This window comes from Pagrus pagrus (assembly GCF_965226575.1).
Source record: "Pagrus pagrus genome assembly, chromosome: 17".
NCBI lineage: Eukaryota > Metazoa > Chordata > Actinopteri > Spariformes > Sparidae > Pagrus > Pagrus pagrus.
Genome location: NC_140201.1, coordinates 20,340,079 through 20,364,732, shown reverse-complemented (window position 1 = coordinate 20,364,732; position 24,654 = coordinate 20,340,079). Strand labels below are relative to the sequence as shown.

At 43.3% G+C, this 24,654-nt stretch overlaps 1 protein-coding gene across 1 annotated transcript; it reads left to right on the top strand.

Annotated features, from left to right (window-relative positions):
- Nucleotides 1–319: 319 nt before the first annotated feature.
- Nucleotides 320–18,313, top strand: LOC311273280 (SNF-related serine/threonine-protein kinase-like). The gene is made up of 8 exons (XM_084380258.1): nucleotides 320–553; nucleotides 4,009–4,363; nucleotides 4,801–5,019; nucleotides 6,215–6,461; nucleotides 11,520–11,661; nucleotides 12,900–13,112; nucleotides 13,419–13,553; nucleotides 14,988–18,313. Exons 2-8 carry the CDS (start codon nucleotides 4,241–4,243, stop codon nucleotides 16,312–16,314), a joined length of 2,406 nt encoding a protein of 801 aa, XP_084236384.1. The 5' UTR covers nucleotides 320–553; nucleotides 4,009–4,240; the 3' UTR covers nucleotides 16,315–18,313.
- The last annotated feature ends 6,341 nt before the right edge of the window (nucleotides 18,314–24,654 follow it).

The window sequence follows — 24,654 nt, the reverse complement described above, 5'->3', positions numbered from 1 at the left end:
TATTCACTTATGGAAAAATGTATGTATCTGAGTTTGTATTATTACCTCATTAATATTGTTAATATTAAAATTCTGAGTTTGAATTTCTTCTCCAGAAACTACATAGTGCCCCTTTAATGTTTTATTTCTAATGTATTTCTAAGCCCCATGCAGAGTACTTAAAATTGTGAGTGTTGAGTCTGAACAGTGCCATGTAAATAAACTTGCCTTTTACAGCTCTCACTTGAATTGAACGACATTGCTTTTATTTTGAAAGCCACGCTTCCTGTATCACCCTGCCACCTGTGTGTGTTTGACGCAGCTGAAAGCGCGAGAGGGAGAGGGGGGAGAGGAAGAGGGAGGCTGGGCTGACAGTGTGACAGACTTCACGGGGACTCGGTGGATTAATCGCTGGCCGGTTCGCTGTCAGTCGCTACCGAGTGTCAAACTGACCGCCGGAAGATCCCGGCCTCGTTCGAACCCGCAACCTCAGCCGCGGAGCCCCGCACACTCCCGCACATTCAAAGGGAACGGATCAGGACGGACGGCTGGCGCTGCTTCAGACCCCTCCGTGGTAAGTAGGACTGGTGGTGTAGCGCATGCAGGTAGCAGGCTGACGGTGAGGGCCCGTGTAGTAATATGAGTCAAGTTGGCCGGGCTCCGCTGGGTTTCAGGAGGGGGCCACTTTTACTTCATGCGCATCTTTCGAGGCGCAGTTTCAGTTCAGCATGCTGCCCGTGTCCACACAGCCTTCATGTGTGTGCTGTTGGCGCAGGCTGCTCTGCACTGTCATGTTATTGTGGATGCAGCCAGCAGGCATGTTGACAGTACAGAGGGACTGAGGGGGGTCCCATATGGGCAGAAGCGCAGTCTATACGGAGATAATGTTGCTGGGAGAGCTGTGATTTTTCCACTTAGTTGACAGTGTAGTGAAAGATCTGTGAATCACATGTGATGCTGCTAAGATTCATTATTATTATTATAATTATTATTATCCAAAAATGTCCCTGTGGTAAAGTGTAATGAGTTTACAGAGACTTACCTTTCTTAATTTCTCCACAAAGACAAGATATTGAAGTGCATGTTTCAGTAATAAAGAAGTGTTTTATAGTGTTCACCAGGCCTGTATTACCTGTATAGCACTTAATGCTACAGGCACAACTCCTGTGGTGTCACTGTGATATCTCTATATATATCAGTGTTGTCTAGTATGTCCTGTCATATTTGTACTGTATTCAAGTAGTATTTAGGAAAAAAAGAAGAAAAAGGATAAATTAGCAGTGATTCCCATCCTGGGTATCAGGATCTGTGCAAAGGGTCGCAAGTCAGTTCTGAGGGTCATGAGATTCATGAAGAAAAAGCACATTTCTGCCTCTCAACATGACTCTTATGATCATTTTTAGTTTTCCTCCAGAGCTGCAAGGATTCATCGATTGGTTTTCAACTAGTTTGATGATCGTTTTGGGTAATGTTTTTAAGGGTGCACTGTGTAGTTTTGGGGAAGAAACTTAAATCAAGTTGAAATGACCTGGTTTTTTATTCCTAAACAAACTCTCTTTGTTTTCATTGAATAAACAAACTGACCTTAAACGACAACACAGTATCACACTGTTTCACTTTGTTTATATGTGGCGGACCCTGCCACCTTTCTAGCTTCAAACAGTCTTGTAAAATTAACCTTATAAATATTTCTGAGTTTCTCATTAACATTCTGAGGCAGTTAAGGAGGTCATTTTGGGCTTTGGGAATCACTGATCGACCATTTTCTGATCGATTTATCAAGAAAACAATCGACAGATGAGTCAACAATCAGAATAGTTGTTTGCAGCCCTACCTTTTCTCTAACTTTTGCTCCTTTTTCCAGCTCATATAATAAAATCTGCACGTCTTTGCTTGAACTTGTAACAACGACTTGTATCCAAAATAACTTGGGTGTCTTTGTCGATATCATCATAAAATGTACCAGGAAACAGATTTTCCAGTCAACCAGAGACTTGATAACTCCCAGATCTTATCTTTAATGTCACAGGCTGTGAGAGTGGGGCAGCTCTTATAACAGGTCCTTGACCTCGTACGTGTGTATGTTTGCACACATGCACGCTACTACCTTGTAAATCAATACAGCGCCAGCACCTCGAGCAGTTACACAACCAACATCGAAGCATGGCCGACTGGCACACTACTGCGCTGTGTTGACATGTCAGAAAGACTAGACCAGAGGGTTGGTTGGCTTAAACACAACTGATTTTTACATCACGTATTCTCAACTCGTAATTTCACCCATCACCTGTTGTAAGGTCCTGAGGTGAATAAGAGGGCTAGCAGATCCTGGACTGACCCAGCTCACCACCACCACCACACTCCAGCCCACGTCGATCTCACCTAACCTGCCCTGTCAGCCTGACTAGTGTGCCACAGCTGCGATTGTGTGTGCACTCATGAAAGCAAGCACAATTGTGTGTGTTTGTGTGTGTGTGTGCGTGTGTGTGTCTCCTTTCATGGCTTCAGATTTTTTGAAACATCAACACCTCCATGTTGCCGGTGTCAGGCGAGGAGTTCAGCAGCGTTGAGATTACTTTTGTGTCTGTGCGTGTGTGAGAGAGCGAGACGGAGCGGAGACAGATTGAGATGTCAGCCTCCTATTATAAGAAAAATGACTCACTCTTTTCTCACAGGTACAACCCTCCGAGTGAGGATCACATAAAAAAACCCCAAAGAGCTTTTTGGGGCTTTCGTAGTTTCGTTTGAGCAACCACAGAGTGCTGGTGGGTTGAAGACGTTTTTTAGTTTTTCCATCTCACTGGTATCTGGTTATGTTGATAGGCGTGTTCCCTGACAACAGCGATTATGGTCTACTGTTGTTCCTGTGAATCCAGGTGAATGGGGCACACCTAGGCGAGGATCACCTCCCAGGAATGTTCTTTGCCTGTACATTGTCTGGTTTGCTACCGTCTCTGCGCTCTTGGCACGCAGGTAGATTCCTGGAAGAGGAATGCCATGCCTCCCCTGGAGGCTTTGTTTCATAATCAGAGCTGTGAAGCAACATACTGTATGACGACGGTCGCTGCTGGTGAACAGAGCAGAGGGTCGGACATGTGAGCGCAGTTTGAGAAGAGCTGGTGTAGAGCAGTGAGGTTTTTTTCATCTGTGAGGCGCATAAATATCCAATGAGTCAACACTCATTTAGATTTCTTTTTAAATATAGCAGAGAACCTTTTGGAGAATGTTGCAATATATTGACAAGAGCTGAAAACAAAGGTTGACAGGAAATTAATCAGCTTCTCAATTCTCTCCTTTTCTCAGTTTGATGTCATTGTTAATTGAATGTGTTTGGGTTTTGTACAAAACAAGACATTAACGACGTCACCTTGGGCTTTAAGAACTTGTTTTTATGCTTTTTTGACATTTCCTAGGCAAAACAAATGTATCAGTGGAATTAACAATCAACAGATTAAAGCAGCTGTACGCGTTCTCGTTGTTTTAGCTTACTTCCTGTCTGTTTTGCAGTTAGCAATCCCCTCCCTCCTCTTCACGTCACCACACTTGCCACGACTCCTTTCTTTTTTTCGAGGCATCTCTCTTTCCCTCTTTCTTTTCTTCAAGTGTTCTTCAAAGGGCAGGTTCAGTCCTCCATGACACAGGTCGAGGACTCCTAGTTTTAATCTCACTCCTTTTGTTTCAAGTAAATGAAGATTGGAAACTTTTCCACATCATTGAATTCACAATTATAATTGCTTTTATTCTTAAATGATATTCTGCTATGCACCCAGATGTCATATTTAGTTATGCTAGCAGCAAGGCTCTAGAGTTGGCTACGTCGGTTGATCCACCCCTTTGGTCAAGACTGAAATATCACAACTACTGTCAGATGAATTGTGAAATTTTGTACAAAGATTCCCTCTGCTGATCCCTGCAAAACTAACAGTCTTCCCATCAGCCTTAGCTGCACCTTTGTTTATTCCTAATTACCGATTTTTAGCATGCTAACACACTAAACTGTCTGTCTTGTTGTACCATTCTCACCCTCAGATCACAAGATGATGGGATTGAACTGAGTGGGGCACCGGCAGCAGGACACAGCTCTGCAAATACTTGCCATTATCATCCAGCTAACCCGAGACACCAGCAGCTGGTTTAGAATCAGCCGGACCACCACAACAAACCTCGGCTCACTTTAACCCCCTCAGGAGGAGATGGAGAACTGACCGGAGAGCGGCAGGCAACAGAAAGGCAGCTCTTCCCTGCTTGTCCACCACCAGCCATGGCGGGGCTGAAACGTCATCACGATGGGAAGATCGCCGGGCTGTACGACCTGGACAAGACGCTGGGCCGTGGACACTTTGCTGTGGTCAAATTGGCCCGACATGTTTTCACTGGCGAAAAGGTGCGCCTGCACATGCAAATGCATTGCTAAGATGCCATTCCTCATATTTTAAATAGCTTTCAAACGTTTTCAGCCTCACCCTTAGTGACACACATACCACAGATGGTTGACTAGTAACACATGAAGCGATCAGGCTATTGTTATGTCATCAGATGAATGAATGGTGGATTGATTTGGCGACACATTATGTTGATCGTGGCTTTTATGATGATGATCTGTATGCTGTTTCTAGAGGTGTTCCCATCCTGATAAGACTAAACACTAAATACTTGTAATGTTTTTGTTTTTGAATCATCGCAATAGCTTTTAGTATCGGCACAGCACATCAGCAATTAACACAAGTATCAACAAGCTCGACAGTATGCAAAACCTGCTGCTGATTGTTGTAGATTGGGGCAGATGTCTATCGTCACCTTCTCATTATGCTGTTCTTCTAGGTTGCGGTGAAGGTGATAGATAAGACTAAGCTGGACCCGGTGGCGCGGGGCCACCTTTTCCAGGAGGTGCGATGCATGAAGATGGTGCAGCACCCCAACGTGGTGCGCCTCTACGAGGTCATCGACACGGCAACCAAGCTCTACCTCATCCTGGAGCTGGGAGACGGAGGAGACATGTACGACTGCATCATGAAGCACGACGGAGGCCTCACTGAGGAGGTGAGTGGGGTTGTGGGCAGCACAGTGACCATTAAGGTTTCTTAGACTCGGTCTTTCAGCGGGCAGATGAAGGTTCGTCCTACCTGCAGAGGTGTCCTTGACTTTAGTCTTTACCAGTTCAGAACAAAGATCAATAAAGTATCATATTTATATTAATCCTCCCACGGATAAGTGAGAATCACTGAAGTTAAAGTCTCGAGGGAAAAGAATTTGGATCTGGTTCTTTTTCTTCAGACTGTCTTGTGGAAATGCAGTGAAGGACAGTTCAAAGGTAGTTAGAGGCTCACCAATGCACTGCGCATACAGATTCTTTAACGCTAATACATTCCAGACACCAGGAGGCAACTGTGTGACATTGAGAGTTGAAACACTACGAGTAAAGAAGTGGAAAGGGGTGAGATGTTGTCAAACTCTGCAGTGGTTAATAGTGGCTTTTCATTGACTTTCTGTGTGCACTTCCTGTGAGGTAGCCAACAAGCAGGCAACAGTAAAAAGCTTTGCTGTAGAAATATGATAAAGCAGAAGTTGGCATGTTTTGTAAGGTCGGTGCATAATTTACTGTGGAGAATTTGATTTGAAATGATTTCATTCTTCGTGGCTTTGAAGGAAGACAACATTTAAGGAACTAAGCTTAATATTATACATTTTTGTTTTGCATGTCACCAGAGTAACAGCTAACGGCAGCCAACTGTATTTTGTTAATACATTCATGACTGTGGCTACTGTTAGCTTGTAACCAGACTACCAGGGAAGTGTTCGGGTTTACACTGCAAGCACAGGAGCTTTGCACCACTGGGAATTAATGCCCATACGTGTGTTTCCCAAATTGTTAAACTGCTGCTTTAAAGTGTCTATAAGGTATTGCTAGTTGTTGAGTGACTGAAAACTGCTGCTCTTAGCTAGCTATCTTTGGCAGTAGCTAACTACAGTTAGCTAATTAGCTATTGGTTTAGTTAGCCGTGGAGCTAGTGGGCGTAAAGTTTGTCTGGACCGGGACCTCGGATCACAGGGGGAGTCACCCCGGGCAACAGGGCCCTTGGTTAGCAATATGTGAGCACCATGTTCACTTGGTGTTCATCCAGATGGCTTGCTGAACTTTAAAGTGTCCATTGTCTTGTTGTGGTTGCTGTCTGGTGGATGATTATACTGAGATACATTACTATTGCTTTTCATCGTTTTTGTTTTCCTCTCCAAGGTGGCCAAGTGTTACTTTGCCCAAATAGTCCACGGCATCTCCTACTGTCACCGGCTGCACGTGGTGCACAGGGACCTGAAGCCAGAGAACGTGGTTTTCTTCGAGAAGCAGGGCGTCGTCAAGCTCACCGACTTCGGCTTCAGCAACCGATTCCAGCCCGGGAAGACACTCAACACCTCCTGCGGCTCACTGGCCTACTCTGCTCCCGAAATACTGCTGGGGGACGAGTACGACGCTCCTGCTGTGGGTGAGTCTGAAGAGCTGACGGAGAGTCAGTGAAATCTGTGCTTAATTATCAAAGTCACGTAATTATTACAGCTTTCACCTTTACTGGAGTAGGACACTGTCTTAGTCCGTAGTCCAGCAGCAGAACATGGTACAGTCTGTCCTCTGCCGTACATCAGCCTGGTTGACTGATGCTTTCACATTCACCCGCTCCTTATCTCCCGATATGACCTAATGATAGCTCTGCATACACTTTGACCACACTATATGACCCACAGTACTTTGGATTAAACCCTGCAGACAACTTGGCACACTTGCAGCTTTATCGGCGAGCTGATAGGAGGAGAGGAACTGCTCAAAGTTCAGAAGGTGTTCGCGTACCTGGCAGTTTGGAAATTAGACCAGAACTCAATCCACAGAATTGCAATCGTACACCTGCAGTTTATTTTAGTCTGCAGTTTACCTTCATTACGTTTCCGCGCATAAACTATCTGATACCAGATCGGGCTGAAATTGGTTTCTTCAGCCTTCTCAGCACTCTTTCCTTCTGCGGCTGCAGTGTACACACACCTCAAGCAGCCTCACCATCATCCCTCCCATCGATAGCAGTGCCAATCCTTGCTGAGCCACGGCTTCGGTATTAAATTAAAATGTAATGAGGAAGAAATGAAACGGAGGCGTGCAGATTCTGGGGGCGGGTGGGGGGGGGTGACGATAGAAAAGCGAAGAGGGAGAAAAAGCATCAGTAGTCCTTCTGTTTACCCAGAGGCCACTGCGTCAGAGCATGAGAGAGGCACTTTCTATTTTTCTGACTGAGTGGATTTGCGGTGGCTATTTTCTTCTGTCTGCAGTTCGCTCCATCTCAGTCTCTTTTGTGCCCAAGCAGATGCTCCCAAATATCGAAGGTGGAGTGATGATAGTCTCTGTTATTGGACTGCATGTGTGGGTTTGGGTGATCGTGTGAGTAGCTGGATATGTGCGGTCAGCTGTCCTGTAAAAGCCTGTCTGAGCACTTGACCCAGATGACAAATCTGATGTTTGTGGACGTTTTCAGCACATGTGTGTCTGTGTATGTGTGTGTTTGTGTGCCTGTGTTCTGTCCTCTGCAGTGCTCATAATGCCTGTGCGCGCTATTGTTCATTCAGCTGAGATGATGATGTTTTGATTGCGAGGATTATCCACCCAGCCGGGATGTAATATTGTGTGATTCTATCAGCGTCGATGCAGTTTGATGTGGAACAGGCTGAATGGAGGCCAGCGGTCCTGACGTTTCAGGGCTTTGAGGTAACCTGGCCTGGGATCGACTTGCTGCCAAGGTGCCTGCTGACAGTCTGTAGGGTGCTGAGTTTTGCCGGTGACGCGCCAGGTGGCAGCGGGCCCAGTTTGTTGCAAAGATAAAGAGACTGTCCTCGCTCGGCTCTCTCAGGCCGGGCCTGTTTGTTGCTCTTTTGAGGAAGTGCTGAAAATAATTTGAGATGAAAAGTGATCGAAAATAGAGAGGGGAATTTTGCAGCAGTTGTCAGGCCTGCGGAGCGTGCAGACGGAGCCAATTAACAGAAGCCAAACACTCCAAACTGCAAAAAAAAATTGGTCTATATTTTGAAGAAATAGTGAAAAATACCCATCATATTCTTTCAGCTCCCAAGATGACTTAAAATTGCTTTGTCCCCCAACAGTTCAAACTTCAGGCTCTGAGGAATAGAAATAAATGGTTAAAGGGACAGTTCACCCCCAAATCAAAAAATAAATAGTTTTCCTCTTACCTGTAGTGCTTCTTATCCATCTGGATTGAATGCTGTGGATTGCAGAGTTTTGGAGACATCAGATGTCTGCCTTCTCTGGAATATCATGGAACTAAATGGCACTCGGCTTGTGGTGCTCAAAGCACAGAAAAAAATCATTTGAAAAACTCAACAGCAATGTCTGTTCACAGAATTCATGACCTGGTTTCTCAAGATAATCCACAGCCTTGTTTTGTTAGCAGCTTCATGCAGGAACTATTTTCTTGCCACCAAACTACGCCTGCCGAACGTCTCACAACGCAGAAGGAGACGAGCATCTACTCGCGCACAAAAGGCTAAGCTAAATAGGCTCATCTAAGTCAGCTAGCTAGCGTTACAGCTCGGCCAAGGAGGACGCCGCTTATGTTTACATCCCGCATTGTCATAAGCATGAGCCTCTCTTCCGTGAGTAGATGAGCACTTCTGTCTGCGCAGTGATACGTTGTAGTTCAGTAGAAAGAAACTAGTTCCTACATGAAACTGCACACGACACAGGCTATGGATTATCTTGGGTATCTTTTGTGGTGAACTGTCCCTTTAAAGACAAACATCAAGTGAATCAAAGATATTTTGAGGACAGAATAATCAAACCAAAGTATGTGAAATTGCATTCTATGTAGACAGATTTAAGGAAATGTCAAACAAAGTGCAAGCATGTTTGTGCACCTTTGGGAGCAGATGATGGACTAACAAGTGCTATGAAAAGATGCCTGCCTCCATTTGCCTTTTGATGTTATGCAGCGTGTGGGCTCTCTCCTTTTTGTCTCCAGTAAATGGAAATTTAAATATAGATTTCTGCTTCCTCTTTAAGGAGCACAAACTGCACTTCAGAAAAAAAAAATAACTTACCTAATAGCAATTACAAAGAACATATCCTGACCACATGCATAATTCAGAGCATATCTGAGCATAATGAACGCTCACATGTGGGAGGGGTTTTTTTTATCTAGAAAAAGATGTTGCATAATGATCAGCAGGACAGGATGCAGAACTTGGCCTCGGGGTTAACAGTGTCAAGACACAAGGGAGTGGTTGTTGGTTATCTCAGGGAAGCAATTGGTGTGAAAATGCAACGCAGGAAAGCAGAAAGGGATGTTTATACACCCAGCTGTCACCAGTAAATACCCGGCGTTGTTGTCTCAAGTAATGTACATTGACGTGAATGGTGTTATCCAGAGATGTGTCAGCCATCTGGTTTATAAATAAAGTTATCGAGGAAGGAAGTTTGGCGGACCGCTGACGCAAGTAATGAGGGAGCAGGGTCACGGTTGCTAGGATACATTGGCTAGGGGTAAGATGGTGGTGGGGACTGCAGCAGCAGCAGCGTTTGCTCCCTCCATCAGCAGCATGAGACGCTCCTTCACAGCCTCAGAGCAATAAATACTCGCCACCCACAGTAAACTGGCACGTGTACTTTACCAGATTGAAATCTCCAGCGTATCCTGGCAGACTGCTGCTGTGATATGAAGAAATGCGAAAAGACATATCAGCAGGGGTGTTGAGGAGGATAAACCCACTTAGGATCAGTTTACAGTCTTTTCTTTCGGATATATCAAACTGAAGAAAAAGTCATCTGCTTCACAGGAAGTGGAGTGTTTTATAATTCTTAATATTTAGAGAAAGAACTGTTACTTGGCCTATGCAGCCTTAGCAACCATGTTATAAACAAATAGAAAACAAATAACAAAAAAACAACAGAAAAACGGAACAGAAAAATCTCAAAGAGGAAAAAGTCAGTTACTTAGTTTGATCTGATAGTGATCAGTGGACAGAATCTGCAGCAATAGTCAAATAGTACAGAAAATGCCAATAAAAAGACGGAAAGTAAAGTCAAAGTTTAGCACTTTAAAAATCAAATTTTCTATGTTTACAATTAGTTGAATGACCAATTACCATCCAACTCTGCTGTTCCCCTCACTTTTACAGATCTTTTTAGTGCCTTTGAGCACATTGTTTTGGTTTTGCAGCCCCAAACTTCATTGTTTTGGTCCACTCTCACTGCTCTCATCAATCTCCAGCCTCCGTGGGAAGAAAACTGTTAGCTGCTCCGAGAAATCGACCATATGCTACCTGCCCAGTATAAAAAGGCTTACGCAGTTAGCAGACCTATCTCCACAGCACTGGAGAAAGTTCTGGTTGCACCAGTTTTCATTCTGGTATAATGGCGGGAAAAAACGCTCTGGCTTGTTTGTATTTTCTGCCTCTGGAAATAGTGTGAGGGAACTTGTTTTGCTTGTGGTAAGAGCTTAAGGCTTGTACGGTTAGCGATCAGGTTAGTGTTAGGGTAACGTAGCATTTTCATTGCGTATGTTGCTAGCTAGGAGGTTGTTGTTGTTTCCCGAAGAGATGGGGATTCTGAAAACGGTAACGTGCAGATGGCAGGAGGGAAGAACGCCAACTGAAATATGCTCCCAACGGTCCAACAGTCAGACTAGCAAAAACACAACTGAATTAATGCTAATGTTGTGTGTCAGCTGGACTTATAGACAACTATAGACAACTGACAACGTCAATATTCTGTTTACAGCTTGTTACGCTGCCTCCAAGTGGCAAAAAAAATCAGTTAACCTTGCTTTAAAAATAAAGAAAAACAATAAATCACCTGTGTTTTTCTGATACTCAAGCTTATCTTAACTTAAGAAGAAGTGGTTTTAAACAGCATTGCTTTAGATTGCACTACATGTAAAGCCCCAAATCCTGCTATAATTTTCCAAGGTCTCTGTGAAAAAGGGGTCAACATACAGACGAGTAAGTAGTCAGCATGCGACCGCCGAATGTGTGTCAGTGGACCATCCTACTGACCAGAGTGGCAGAGAATGCCCAGAGTGAAACGTTGCTCTTTTAAACGGATAATCAGACCAAGAGAACTGTTCCATGAAATTAGCATTTGTGTGAAGCTTTGAGGGATGAACACGTTAACCCACTTTCCTACAACTGTGTGTTTGTGCGGGAGGGCGTGCAAGCATGTATGCGTGAGCATGACGCCGGCGGCAGGCAGCAGTGCAGAGCCTCATCCTTGGTTAGACAGATGTGTCCTAAGCCAGTACATATTTATGGAAATGGCTCTGATCGAATATGATTCATGCTTCATTTGAACTGGGGGGAGAATGCGCTTGTTTTTATATATGTAGGTCACTAAGCAGAAAGGACATGTGCGCTTCACTTTGTTGGGCTGTCATCCTTACTTTTTTCATTCCTGTGGCAATCCTCCTTAAAAAATTAACACACAGTTCTCATAATTATGTGCCACACAAGGATGTTTTGGTATGACGGACTGCATTCTCTCTGTGTCTCTGCAGATATCTGGAGTCTGGGGGTCATCCTCTTCATGCTGGTCTGTGGTCAGCCCCCCTTCCAGGAGGCTAACGACAGCGAGACCCTCACTATGATCATGGACTGTAAATACACAGTGCCTCCACACATCTCCCATGCATGTCAAGAGTGAGTAACACGCACGCGCACATACCCACACAGATGGACGGAGTACTCTGCAGGTGCTGCATATTTCATGTTTGTAGATGTGTGAAGAAAAAGAGGAGCGGCCTCTCTTATGCTTCTTCCTCGTTGTCCTGCTTTTCACTCGGCGCTGCAGTCAGCTGCTCCGCCAGAGATGCAGTGCTGCGTTAAGTGTATCTAATGCACCCTTCAAAATCGGCCCTCTATTTTTAACGTTGTGAGGGTTTAACTATGCCTCAAGGCAGAGCAGGGAAAAGTGGGTGCTGAATACATTTTGAATGACTGTAGCTTTGAAAACACATTGTTTCTGGACACGGCTTTATTAGTTCATGCTGACGTTCACACGATAGCACTTTAAATATTGGCACGTGTCCTGGTTCATGTGTTGTTGTCATGTGTATTTGAACCCGTGTGGCCGTGAGGAAACTGCACTTTTTCGCGTGAATGATTCAGCCAGTGAAGTTCGTTATGCTCACAATCTTAGTGGTTATCTTAGCTAGACTAGCTAAGTACAGCTTTTTATGTCACAGTATGACACATCAACATGGAGTTACAAAAGAAAGATTTGACAGATGGACCAACAACGAAGTTTAACGTCTGAGCTTGGGCAAAAACAGCCATAGCTTTTTCATACATCAGCGGACTGCGAGCTGCTTCATTCATGCTTTACAATCACTGGCTCAGTCATCACATGTGTAGGTACCAGCTAACTTATAGCATCCAGTAATATTTTTTTGTGAGAACCTGGGTTTTGTGGCCAAACATTGTATTCAATGATGGGAATGTGAACTAGGAAAGAAACATGAGCAACAGTATGCCTAAAACTATGGCAAGTAAAGTAGGTCGAAGTTCAACCAGAAGTCGGTCTGTAAACTGATTATTGTTTACGGCGTACCATTTGCCTTCATTTTCTCTTTCAGATAAGTTTGGCTAACTTGGGAGTTTGTTTGAAACCTGTCTGAATGTCTAACTGCTCATGTTGGTTTCACAGACCGACTTATTTCAGTGATCCTGTCTTAGATTTTAGGAATTAACATGGTGAGAAAAATGTGATTACAAATACGAAATATGTCAAAAACCCAAATATCATGTGATGTTTCTTCCTGCCAGCTTATGAACATGATAGAATGATCCTAGACACTATGGTGATATTAAGAGTGTATCTAAACACAGATGTTTCTGTAGTTCCTCTGTAACACTGATCCCTGTGTGACTCCCTCCAGTCTTATAGCCCACATGCTGCAGAGGGACCCCAAGAAACGAGCGACCCTAGATGAGATCGAGGCCCACGAATGGCTCCAAGGTGTCGACCCCTCTCCAGCCACCAAGCTGTCCACCCCTCTGGTGTCCCATCGCAGCCTGTCGGAGGAGGAGCACGGCTCCATCATCCAGCGCATGGTGCTGGGAGGCATCGCAGACCGAGACACCATAACTGAGTACGCGTCCCTCTATCTCACACATAAATTAACATGCAGCTATTCTATGTGTATTCTCCGCCATGGTCCACGAGTCCAACTGAAGCTTGATTGAGTGTCGTCAACAGTTTAATTTCCATTAACAACCAGCTGGCAGTCAATCCTGAGCTGTTGCCATGTCAAATTAAATCTCCACCCTCATCACTTCCTTTTGACTCACGGTCAGGGTTTGGTGCAGATCTGCGTGTTGACATACGAGTGTGTGCGTGCATGCTTGCCCTGTGTGTATTTTGGAATTCAAATTGATTTCTCTCCCCATCTTCTCAGGGCTCTGGAGTCGAATCAGTACAACCACATCACAGCTACATACTTCCTGCTGGCTGAGAGGATGCTGAGGGAGAGGCAAGAGAAGGAGCAACACAGCCAGACACGATCACCCAGCCCGAGCAAGGCCCAGTTCAGGTACACACACACACACACACACACACACACACACACACACACACACACACACACACACACACACAAACAAGCATTTGTTTAGATAGACAGGGTGCTGCCTCTGCAGTGTTGCGTACTGTCAGTTTCCAGAAGACAAGTTTGACAGCAGATGGACAGACGGAGACTTTTTTCCAGCAGAGAATGAAGGATGGACTGAGAATAGAAGAGAGGGTGCAGATCAGCAACATTACCAGGGATTTACCGCCAAAAATATCTTGAAACAAAGGAAAACAGCTTATATTTTCCTCGCTTGAGAAAGTAAAAATTTGTGAATATCTATAAAATACAATGACCTATACTAAAATTGGAATAACAGCAAATATAAACTGGTCTTTTAAGTGTTTCAGTACATTGTGAAATAAATCTTTACATAATTCTGATCGTTATATTTTTTTTACTGTTAGCAGCTAGATGTCTGGTTAACGTTAGCCTCTATTCATAAAACCTAAATAGCCAAGAACTAATAATGAAATAAAGAACATGAAACATGAACATAAAATATATAATCATAGAATGACAACTGTCTGTTCTGTACTCTGCAGCACAGACCATGCTGCAGCTCTTGCGGTTCATATCTTATATCTTACTTAGCCAAACATTTGCTATCACATTTGACTATCTCAACTAGTTGAAGCGTAACTTTTTTTTCACAATTTTACATATTAAAGTGTGTAACAAGTATTTGGGAGTACTTCTGAATATATGAAAAAAACAGTATAAACCAGGTTTTGAAAAGAACCTTCTGCCTGTATTACCCAGAATGCAATTCAGCCACTGAGTGACCTCACTGGAAGCAATTTATCAGATTACAATCAGTGTCCTCTGGAGCTACAAAAGGTGTTACACTGCTTTCAGAAGTACTCACAAAGACCTGTTAACACACTTATGCATAAAAATGGTGGATTTACCCTTTAAGTGTATTAACAACATGCAAATTGATTTCAAGTTTCAGATTTTACACAACTGGTGGTGTTTTACCCCAGCATATATTTGATTTGGTGTAATTGGATTACAAAAGTAGGAGCAATGTAACCTTTCCAATAATCTGACGCTGCTTATAATAAAAGATGGATATTAAATTAAACCAGTCAAACAGAATTCAATATTAACAATGTCTTCATTTAGTATTCTGTCTCAGATAGAGAAATAATATGTTACTGTCAGCTAAAGTAACAGTTTAGCATTTTGGGAAATATGCTTTCTTTTTAAGAGATTTAGATGAAAAGATTGATACTGTTCTAACTAAACTAACATACAGCTGCTTAGCTCAACTTAGCTTAGTTCAATTGAATGACTTGAGAATGTTTTTTGTAAGTCTGAATATATAAATTCAGAGTTACTAATTCTGTTTAACCCACTAAACCTTCTGTCCTACGTTTGTTAAATCATTAACAGGCAGTCCTGGCCCACCAGAGTGGATGTTCACCAGGATGTCAGTGATGGCTTGGGGGGTCCGAGTATCTCCCACCCTGGGGGGCCACAGTCCCCTGCCCGCAGTGCTGAGAGCCTCCACAAAGGCCCCAGGCCCAAAACAGCCCTGCCAGACCTCAGCCTGCGGCAGGAGAACCACAGCTCAGCACCCAGCCAGCAGCAGTCAGCACGACAGAACCAGGAGAGGGGGCTCAGGCCTCTGGTGAAGCCCCACTCCAACCCCCTCAGGCTGGGCTCTCTGGCCTCAGTGGGCCCTTGCAAACCTCGTAGTCCCAGTCTTTTTAGTGTGGAGGAGGATGAGGAAGAAGAGGTCGATGAAGACAAATGTTTACCCCCGTGTTCGCTACCTGCTCAGGTGGTGCTTCGTTGCAAAACTTCGTCCTCATCATCATCTGCATCTTCTTCTGGCAATCGGCTGACATCCCGTATGAGTGCACCGGTTCTTAACCAGATCCATGAGGAGGATAAAGAGGACGAAGAAGAGGAGGAGAGGAGGGAGCTGTGTGGATTTGGCCCGCCCAAACCCAGCCTCAGCCTCAATCTGAACTCTAGAATACCATCACCGTCTACGCTCATGTCATCACCTAAAACTGTTGGTGTAATAGCACCAGTTGCCGCATTCACCCCAAGCTCAGAGACTAGTGACGATGAGACAGAAAGTCACCATAAACCAGAGACGGCATCTGTAGGTGGACAACGGGATGAGAGAGAAGGGAGGAAAGAGGATAGAAAGAAAAGGGGGTCAGGGCAGGGCAGTCCCTCCAACTGTGCCAGTCCTGGATCAGTTTCGGGCCAAGGCAAGGGAACAGCCAAAGCTGCCAGCGGTCTGGTGGAAAGCCTAAAGCTGATGAGCCTGTGCCTGAGCTCTCAGTTCCACAACCTGACGGGGGGAGGAGGGGGAGGTGGTGGTGGCGGCGGCAACGGCGGCGGCAGTGGTGCCGTTGTTGGGGGGGACACCCAGGACCGCCCTATGTGGAGGATGTGCATGGGCGGCTCCACCGGTAGCTTGGATAAGGTGTCCCTCCTGGGTGGGCCTTCACCCAGGGGGAACCTGTACAACCACCAGCCCCCACTGGGAGACGCACTGGCAGACCCGCTTCTGGAGGGCCCCTGCACAGGCACGCTGAGGCTGGGAGAGCTGGACCTGGCCAGGGAGAACCACAGGAACATGAAGAACCGTGTGCTGCAGATGCCTCTGAGCGACAAGACTCTGTCCGTCAACATCCACCGGAGCCCCAAGGAGGGTCTGCTCTGTACCCCCACGCCTCACAGCTGCTGCCAGGTCATCTAGAGCTCCACAGACAGCCGCTCCATCAGCTGCTGCACCTCCACACTCCTCAACTCTCGTCAGTACATCCTTTATCAACTTGCTTTTGTTTCAGTCATGTCACCACCGGCTCATGGGTTCACTTTATCATTTGCATTTAGCGCTGTTTCCTATTATTTAACACTCACGGTGGATAACTGGGAGAAAGTCCAAATGCCAACCTTGCACATTTAGAGGCGCAAAGAGTCTCCATGGAGGAGACTGGGTGCCATGCCAAGTATGTGAAGCACTTTCATCAGATTAAACAGGACACTAAGGGGACATTTTAACCCGCTGGTGTGTTTTAAATAAAAGACATAGACATAAGTATGGAAAGGGATTCAAGAGGTGCTCACAACCCTACTCTTGCACACTAATAATAAATACTGTATGTACACATTATGTGCACATCCACATACACACCTATATCACTCTGTGGTCAGCTGATTAAAGGGAAAGCTGATGAGCTGGTGAGTTTTAGTATCATGTTACATATCGTCTTTTGTTGTACTTGATGCTGTTTTTTTTAAATGTCCTAATTTTTTTAATTATTTTTTGAGACAATCATTTTATCTTTTTTTATTCTGACTGAAAGAGTGAAGTTATGACTGTTTTCATTCACATAAGGACGAATAACAGGGTGAAAATGGACCGCAGCACTTCCGTATGATGGTGGCACACAGTATTTTGTAGTCTATCACTGTTTTATTTTTCTATCTCGAACGTGCTCTGCAGACTCAGAAAGAAAACGCACACTCACTTGTCAAGTCTCTGCGCAGTTACACAGCAGAGTTTGTACATATGTGAATAACCTCCTAGCAGTTCTCTGTACCTATAGTATAGACGGTAAAGTTGTATTGCAGTAGAAACCTGAATACTAGATCCTTATACACCATTATTCTTCACTTCTACGGGATATTCAAGGTTTTGGCTGAACTCTGAGAAATGTTTGACAGCTTAAAACAATCATTGAAATAGATTTAAAGGTCCCATATTGTAGAAAGCAAGATTTCGATGCCTTTTCTTCTTTATTATAAAGCAGGTCTAGGTGCTATATAAAAACCTTAAAAGTATAATAAAGCTTAATCCACAGAAAGATGCACACAGCCTGTATTCAGAATCTGTGCCTTCAAACAAGCCGTCAGGACTTCAGTAACATTGTGATGTCACAGCTCTACACTCACCGCCCTCAGCCACGCCCCCAGCACAACCGTGTCTGCAAAAACCTCAGCAGAGTTGATGCAGAAACACGTTTGGCGGTGCCTGCTCAGGCCTGCGAGAGCTGACCAATCAGAGCAGACTGAGTTTTTCAGGAGGGGGGCCTTAAAGAGACAGGCACCAAAACGGAGCGTTCAGACAGAGGCTGAATAGAGGAGCTGCAAAAATGGACAGTATGAGAAAAATAATGTTTTTTAAACATTAATGCATTTAAACATTTTCAAGTGGACATCTAAAATAAAAGTACAAACCTGAAAATGAGCATAATATGGGGCCTTTAAAATCCCCCCTGAAGCCAAACAGACTAAATTATTGTACATGTAACGGCAGCTCTTTAAATTAGCGAACGCCCACTGGGTAAAACCTAAAGCTTGAACATCCCGTAGCTCTCCAGGATCACGGTAGCCACTGTTGTAGCGTATTCCAAGACAAAAACAACAAAAGGGGTTTTAATAGAACATAACAACACCACCCCCTCAAGTATCGGTCTGTGTAACTGGATGTGTGACCCACCCCTAGTGGAATATATAACTTGACAGTGCATGTGTTTTGCTGTAGCAACCTTATTCTTACCCACTGAGGTCAATCCACCTGCTGTATCTACCTAAGTAACAGATTCAAATGGTCACTTTACTGTAGCCTCACAGCAATACCAGCGACTGCAAAATGTACAACAAAAATGGATGTGCCATAAAATCTGTCTTGAGCATATTGTACTGTAATGTATATGATAGAGATCTATTAAAATGAAATGATGTGAATGATGTCTGGAGTCTGTTTTCTTGACTTTTGTGCAGTGAGACGCACCTCCATTTTCTTTTACTGATTCATCTTCTATAGATCTGTGCACAGGTTTAGAGACAGGCTAGGGTGAAGTATGCAGTGATGGAATGTAACGAAGTACATTTACTCAAGTACTGTGCTGAAGTACAACTTTAAGGTACTTGTACTTATCTGAGTATTTCATTTTTCTGATTCTACTCCACATATTTAATAACTTCAGTTACTTGTTACTTTCAATCAATCATTAATTGGTTGACCATATGATAAAGTTTATACCTAGATGTAAATGTATGCATGGTCGTCTTCTACGTGTACATTTGATAAATCATTTTCCTGTTAATATTTTTGGGAATTATATTCTGTGACTTAACACATTTTACACAAGATAGGTTTTTAAGGCTTATTTATTTGATTTTTTTTTTTCCTGGCAGCAGAAAAAAAACAACAAAGGGGGCTAAAATAACAGAAACTACAGCTGATCAGGTAAATGAGTAAATAAAGGAATTGTTTGTGATTTCTTTAAATTCTCTGAAAGCTTAACGGTTTGGTTAGTGGCTATAGTCCATCATTTCTGATGTTTCATATTTGGGCTCATGACTTCAGTATTTAAGACCAATACTAGTCATGTATTTGACGATGACAGAAGAACAACTTGTTTTCAACAGTCCATGTGATGCAGTCAAGGAAACCATGACATAAAGGAAGACACCAAGTTGAGGCTCTGTTGGTCAACTTCCCCATCTTCTTGAAGAGAGCATAGACACCAACCTCATGGCTGGTAAGCAGTTTATCATGGCACGCTATATATTTATACATAAAATATATTTTTTAACAGTGGCATACATCCCATTGAGCAATGGTACACGCGTAACATTTACTGAATGAGACCATTTAAACTCATTTAAAGGGGCACCCTGCCAACTTGAATCATAAAGTTTAGTTTACATGTCGTAAGAGCCACAACTCAGAATGTGAAAACAGTTGCATAATGTGTGGCTCTGGAGGGAGCGGTCCAAAGTCTGAGAAAAAAAAACACCCATTGTGTCATCAGGGTTGTCTAATTGCGGGTTTGAACCCAAACACAATTTCACAAGAAAGCCTGTGTTGCAAACTGTGGCACTGAATTTGAAAGGCCAGACCGGGAGGGCCTTAAGAAGAGACTGGCATTATGGAAAATGAAGGATCCAACATATTTAGAGCTTAACCCGTACCACAGATTAAAAGGTCAGGAGATGTTGCATGTGCAGCTGGACTCTTTTGAGCATCATTCAACTTTAGCTTCACATATAATTGTGAGCTTACCAGCTAACATACATGCTAAATGGCTTAGCATGAAGTGCCAGAGATGAAGACCGACGTCATTTCAGTGCCTGTGTTATGTTACCAATGAAATGATAAGTTGAGTTTTTGCTTGCTATTGCTATTGTTTCCATGGAGGACGCTGGACAGAGAAGAATGTGCGCTACAAGTTCTCTCATTGTGTTTATTTTCCTGAATGGTCTCGAAGCTTCCCCTCCCAAAACACTGCAGGGAGTTGTAATCTCTGCAACATCTGGCCTACTGTTCCACATCAGCCGGCTGGGAGGAAATCAGATCAGATCAGATGAGCCGTGGTCGACGCATAAACCCGTGTGACCCCACAGGCTTACATGCACACACACACGCACAAATGATGTAATACACACAAACAAGCTGGGGCACATAAGCCACATCGAATAACACACACAAACACACATGCAAATGAGCAGGTGACAAGGTTGTCATGTGGGTTTGAAAAAGTGAATGGACGGACCACTGAGGATAGTGTGTCAGAGTGAGGATGTCATGTGTGCGCCGAGGCACATGCTGGAATCAGATCATCTACCCACAATCCTCTCACAGCAGAGAGACATCACTGCCACCTGATCACTCTTCCTCTCTCTGCACGTTAGTTTAATACTTTCATTGGATATGCCAAGGTGTAGGCAACCCTGCGAGTTCAAATTAGTTTCTGTGGCTTTTAAAGTAGATGCTGCTGTGTGTTATGCAGGGGATCAATCTGGCAGACTGGCAGGGAAACACCATACAGACACTACGCTCGCTCGCAGAGGCAGACAGATTATCTGGTTCTGGCAGGTCAGTATGCTTAAACAGAGCAGCCTGTTAATATGAACCCTTCACTGACATTTGTACTGATGAAAAACTGTTTGTTTTTACTTCAATTGGTATCTAAAATAAACGATAGACTTCTCCCTCTTTTAAACACAATCAGAGATACAGTAATAGTTTTGAAGCTAGACAAGATTTTGTGTTGTTTGTTTGCTTGTTTGTTTCTTCTATATATTTTTTTGTGTGTTTGTGTCTGGCTGCTTTTTGCACAATTATCGCACTTTATCTTGGTTCCTTGACAAAGTACTTTTTGTATCTTTCATGTTTCTTTTTCCAAATATGAAAACTAATTAACAAAGCAAAGAAAAAAGCTTTAAATAAAGCAGTGGTGTAGTAGTAGTGAAAGGAAGTACTAGCAAATTGTAATTAAAGCTGCGTGAACTTTTGCCACTAGGGGGCAGAAGAATGCCAAAACTTGTTGACACAACCATGACCCCAGCTAGAAAAATGCTAACATGTTAGCTAACAGCCATCCCGCTGTCCAAGGAACCTTAGCATTCACCTAAGTTGGAGTTTCTTACAATTTAACAAATATAAGTCAAATTTTCACTCCTAGTGCTAGTTTGCTCACCACAACTCACAAAAATATGTTCTAGCTCGGTTGCTGGAGACTCAAACTAACGTCTGAGACTCAATTATACAGTTAATGTGTTGGCCCTAGAACCAAAACAATTAGCTAAAAACGGCTAACATTGGATATTTCTGCTCTTCACGTGACCCCTGGCCTTTCTCATATTTTGTCTACATTTAGTCAGCTCTGCTTTGTTTTCTTGGCAAAATATTAATGAATGCAGGTAGCCTAAACATTGATTAGCCTAGCCCCCCATAGGTGAGCATACCAATGAGCTTCAGCAGTGAACCTCAAGAAATGCCATAAACCTCCAAGGTTATGCGTTGCAAATCCTCTAGATGTATGCAATCTGACAAATTGTTTTATTTCATCATTTCCCAATTGATCAGCAACTAAAAAGATGATGGATGGTGATTATCTGCTGGGAAATTGCACCATTTAAAAAAAAATTAAAACGACATATTTGATAACTCATTATCTAACGATAGCATTCAACCATTTCCTAGCTAACATTACCATTTGATTACATCCAGTGCGTTTCACTTCCAGCCTTACATTAATGTGTCCATAATGTGCATTGATAGGTGTTTCTATCTTATCGTGTAGCACTAGATAACACAGTAATGTTATCTTGAAGGTGATGCAATGCTAATGTTAGCTGTTATCTAATAGAAGCAAATGGGATATCAAATATGTTGTTCTACCTTGAAATATGGCCCGATGTCCCTCCAGATTTCCCCGTCCTTCTACTTTTCATTTGTGGATCAATCAGGAAGAAGTGAAATATTAATTATTGCAGCAAAAAAATACTCTGCGGCCTAAAAATCATTTTCCCCATAGAGCATTTGATCAAGCATTATAAAAGAGACGTCTGTAAATTATTGACAGGGCATCTTCAGCTGCAAACAGAGGCAATTATGACTCTTTCTATTATGAATTTTTGATCTATGTAGGTTTTTAGATTTGTAAAAAACTGACTCAAGCCAAGAAAAGTGAATCCATTGTGTCCATGTACTGAGCAGGAACTCACAAGTGGAGCCAGCAGAGGAAACTGTTCTGCACACATTCAGTGGGCTGCATAACCAGGAAGTAAACCCGGAAGCCAGAAACTTTTTTTGGCATATGCCAAAAATATAACATCCTTGGTATGCACCGGGCCAGCTATTCTCATTGGACTGAATAGGTGCTCTCTTTGCGTTCACCAGCTAGTTCTATTTTAAATCTGTGCTTCTCACCCTGAGCGTGATGTCAGCGGTAAATGGTCCCCATTTAAATATGTCTATGTGTCTCCTGATAACAGCTGCTTTTGAATGTATTTAGGTTACCACAACTGTCTGACATTGTTGAGCTGTAGAATAGATGTAAATATTATAGACTGCACTCATTTCAACAAGCATATACTAATTTTCTATGCATATAAAAACTTAAGCCATTAAAATGTCTACATATAGTGGCTGTAAATGATATCAGTCGAGCAATATAACCTAGCTGTCCAACACTGAAGGGAGAAGTTCACATGAGTCGTCTCTATCTTTAACACTTGATATCAGTCCAGCAATTGAACTTTGTCCTTCCTTCTGAGAATCACTGTGCTCTTTCTCTTCTGGTTGTGTAAGAACACTATGATTGATTATTTCAGTCAGTCATTAATGCACTTGGTTCCTGAGAATTATGTAAATTGTGTCTGTCTTCCTGGTTTTACATTGTGTGGGCTCTCTGCGGCCTTCAGCCCTGCTGACTGTCTGTCAGCAGAGCATTTAATCTGACCGTCGGTGGAGCTGAATGTTAAGGCTGAACTCCTGCCACCAGGCTGTCAGTAGAGCTGCTGATAAAACTGCTTCAAGGAACAAAGCTCCCACGAACACACACACTCACACAAACACACAGTCAGCGGAGACAGACGGATCCCACACCTCTAAATACAGCCTGCCGAGACACACTCCTCCGTTATTTTAAAACTTTGTTTCTTTGTGGCTATGCCCAAGCAACACCACACACTGACACACATAGACACACACACATTTGCAGAAATGCAGGTGGTCTCACAGTACACAGACACTGTTTGGCCATCTGATTTTCTTTTTTATATCTGACATTGAGCGTGTGCGGTGATGCTCTGTTTGTGTGTGTGTGTGTGTGTACATTTGATTTCACTGTTTGATTTCACTGAAACAGTATGTTTGCCCATCTCACACAATGTGAAACCAAGGACTGCCAGAGAGAGCAGGCAAGAGAGAGAGAGAGAGAGAGGACAGCAAGTCAATTAAAAGCAAATTTTCATTAGCCGTGACAGGCTGGGTAAAGGCAAACAGGAGAGAGAGGGTATCAAAAAAGAACAGTTATACAGGCCTTACGCAGAGAAAAGCAGGAGCCAGGGCAGTTTAACAACAAATAACCCTGTGAAACTCAAATTATGTGACCAGGAATAGAAGGAGCAAACAGCAGCAGGGCAAAAGCCAGGAAATGGATGTGAAAAAAAAACAAAAAATGCTTTGCACTGTGAAGAAGGCAGGACGCAGCTGGAGAGGACTGGGCATCAAAGCTTTAACAGGCAGCCACAACACTGCTGCTGAACAGGACATCATGAAGCAGCACAGAGGCAGAGATGACTGCAGGTTAGCTTTTAAAGTCGCAGCATTAAGAATATGAGAATTTCTCACATTATGAAACAGAGGTATGAATCAAATCCGCCACTTTTAGAACACTGTACTCACTTCTAAAGCAAATTGTAGCCCAGGGGAGCATAAATAGAGTTGGATTGACAAAACAGGTTACTGGTTGCACGGACATCAGTGGGGATGGCAGACTTCCTCCCAAGCCACATCCTGTTGGTTCTGATGGACACCTGCTTTGAATGATCTTAAATATGAGAAGGCACCTTTTGGATGTTACCCAAATTTAAAACACACAGAGGGAGTCTCCTCAAACGCAAGGCAGAAATCCTGGCAGGAAGGCTCTTTGTTTCTAAAGTAATCAGCAGTTGTAGCCTGGATCTTTTTCCAAATGAGGTAAACTAGTCAAGAGGGTGACAATAAACACTGATTGCTTGTTTTTAAAGGAGCAATTCATTGATTTTTACTTCCCAAAGTCAATTTACTGGTCATGGAGAGTGTTAGTCAGACTGTGAAAATGGTTGGATCATGTCTACTGTTGCTCTGGATAAAGAATGGCCAACTCTGAGAAAATATTTCACCTTGGGTGAGGAGAAGACAAAAAGTGGTCCCAGACCAAATTACACAAAATGGCAATTTCTACAGAATGTTGTAGTGCAGTCACAAAATTGTATTGGAGAACAACTGCAATAATGTTGGCCACATGGGGGCAGTGGAAGCAAGCTGCGCATACAAAAGAGACATATCATTACCTTTTATTTAGCAAACTTAAATGCAGCGGTTGCTTATGTATACATCCAGCTGAGCAGCATTAGCATTCATTTGGAGTCACTTGGAGGCTGTCTGAGGAATGTAGTCCAATATTTGCTCCCTTTTAGTTCTGTTTTTGGCCTCTACCTACTTCTAAGGAGAATATCCGGTTCTTTAGCCACTAAGCTAATTGCTAACTCTGTTATTTGGTGATTTGCAGGTAGCTACAGTGGGTTTTTAGAC

Excerpts from the sequence above, each read along its gene's own strand:
- LOC311273280 (XM_084380258.1), top strand. The coding sequence starts at position 4,241 with ATGGCGGGGCTGAAACGTCATCACGATGGGAAGATCGCCGGGCTGTAC. Across the intron at positions 6,462-11,519 it reads GTACGACGCTCCTGCTGTGG|ATATCTGGAGTCTGGGGGTC; the intron begins GTGAGTCTGAAG and ends GTGTCTCTGCAG. Across the intron at positions 13,554-14,987 it reads CCGAGCAAGGCCCAGTTCAG|GCAGTCCTGGCCCACCAGAG; the intron begins GTACACACACAC and ends AATCATTAACAG.